This window comes from Emiliania huxleyi, assembly GCF_000372725.1.
Source record: "Emiliania huxleyi CCMP1516 unplaced genomic scaffold EMIHUscaffold_3893, whole genome shotgun sequence".
In the NCBI taxonomy this organism is placed as follows: Eukaryota; Haptophyta; order Isochrysidales; family Noelaerhabdaceae; genus Emiliania; species Emiliania huxleyi.
In genome coordinates, this window is record NW_005199049.1 from 1 (window position 1) to 1705 (window position 1705).

Sequence of the window (1705 nt, forward strand, 5' to 3'; positions counted from 1 at the left end):
ACAGCTGCAGTTGGCAACGACGCTCACGACGACCCGAAGCGCGACCGGCCGGACCTTTAAGGTTGGCGATTGCTCGACTCTCGCGGCGCTGATGGAGGGCGGCTGGCTGGACAGGCTCCAAGCGCTCCGCCTTGAGGTGCCATACCTAGGAGTGGCGGGCTTTCGACCGATCTTCGAGGCGCTGGCCGGTGGCGCGCTTCCGAAGCTGCGCCACCTCAACCTCTCCCACAACATCCTTGACGAGGGGGGCGGCTGCATTTGCTCGGCACTCTCACGCATCAGGCTACCGGCGGGGTGCGGCTTGTCTCTCAGCAACAACCGCATCACCAGCGACGGCGTGGTCGCTCTGGCCGGGGCGTTGGCTCGCGGCGCGTTTCCATCGCTGGTAGCCCTGGACCTGTCCGACAACGACATCGACGGCGCCGGCGTTGAGGCGATCGCCGAGTGCGGCAGGATGGGCCACCTCAGGTCGCTCCAGAGTCTGAACCTGGATGGCAATGACGGCACCACCGCCGCCAGCATCGACGTGCTGGCCGCGGCGCTCCGCGCTTGGGGCACCTTCCCCGCGCTAAAGAGCATCTACCTGCCTCACGAGGCCGCCGATTTCGGGCCGGCGGGTGCCCGTCTTGTCGCGGTGTGCAATCGCGAGCGAAACGTCGGGCTCTCCTGGATTTGAGATTTTCACTCGTTTATTTATCACACACATGTGAACATGAACCTGCAACCTCCCGCACGCACGCCTTATCTTCAAAAAATACTCCAGGGCCTCGGTGCCAATCGTGTCGCGTGGACGTCCCTTCGTTCGTCAGCGCGTCCTCTGCGTCGATGTGGCTAGACTACTCGCAGAATCCCTATCATTGAAAGTAGCAACCGGGTCGCGCTACACGCTCTCCGAATGGGATTTTCTGCCCTGCCCCTGTCGCAGCCCCGGCTGCCTCCCGGAGGCCCGCCCGGCCATGCAATCCGCCGCCGGACCGCCCGGCGGGTCCAACCCGAAGCGGGCGACCGGCCGTTCGCACCGCTCGGCCGACGGGGCGAGCCCCGCGGCCCTCGATCGCTCGCCCCGGAAGTGGCCCGACCGGCCCACGCGCACGGCCTGGCCTCTACCGCCACTTTCGGCGGCGCAATTTGCGCCTTCATCGCTCTCTGGATCGTCCTGGCACCCATCGGACTCCTCCCGACGGTCGGCGGCGCCCACTCCGTGCACTTTGAGTCAGACTCGCTCTTCGGCAGGCACGCTCTTCGGCGAAAAGTCGCCGCCGGCTGTCCACGCCGAGCCAGCCAGTTGCCGGCTCGCACGGCAGCCTCTTCCTCTCGACCAGCCTCAACTTCGACACGGTCATCATTTTGTCGCTGCGTGCTCGTGGCGAGCCGGGCGGCGGTCAAAGTTTGCCCAGACGAGCGCCAGGCGATAGTCCCGTCTCTGTTCGCCCTGTGCATGTCAGGCCAGGCTGCAGCGGGGCACGACCATCGTGCTGCCCTGTTGCAGCCTGACGTTTCCCACTGTGCACAGCCGCCAGAGCGCCACCACCGCCCGGCATCGTGTCACGGCGAGCTCCTTCTGCACCCGTTCGCGAGGCTCTTGCGCTGGCACACTTCGGCCTTCCGCTGCTCGCGTTCGGCGAGCTCTTCTCCGCACTCCTGCCGCGGTGCCGTCGCCACACACCTTCTGGCCGGCCTGAGCCACGCGGACTCGACCTCTCTC

General features: G+C 66.5%; 1 protein-coding gene across 1 annotated transcript; it reads left to right on the top strand.

Moving 5' to 3' along the window:
- Window positions 1-91: 91 nt before the first annotated feature.
- Window positions 92-676, top strand: EMIHUDRAFT_124034 (hypothetical protein; the record flags this gene model as incomplete). The annotated part of the gene is made up of 1 exon (XM_005771313.1): window positions 92-676. The coding sequence occupies one exon, from the start codon at window positions 92-94 to the stop codon at window positions 674-676; it is 585 nt and encodes a 194-aa protein (XP_005771370.1).
- Between the last annotated feature and the right edge of the window lie 1029 nt (window positions 677-1705).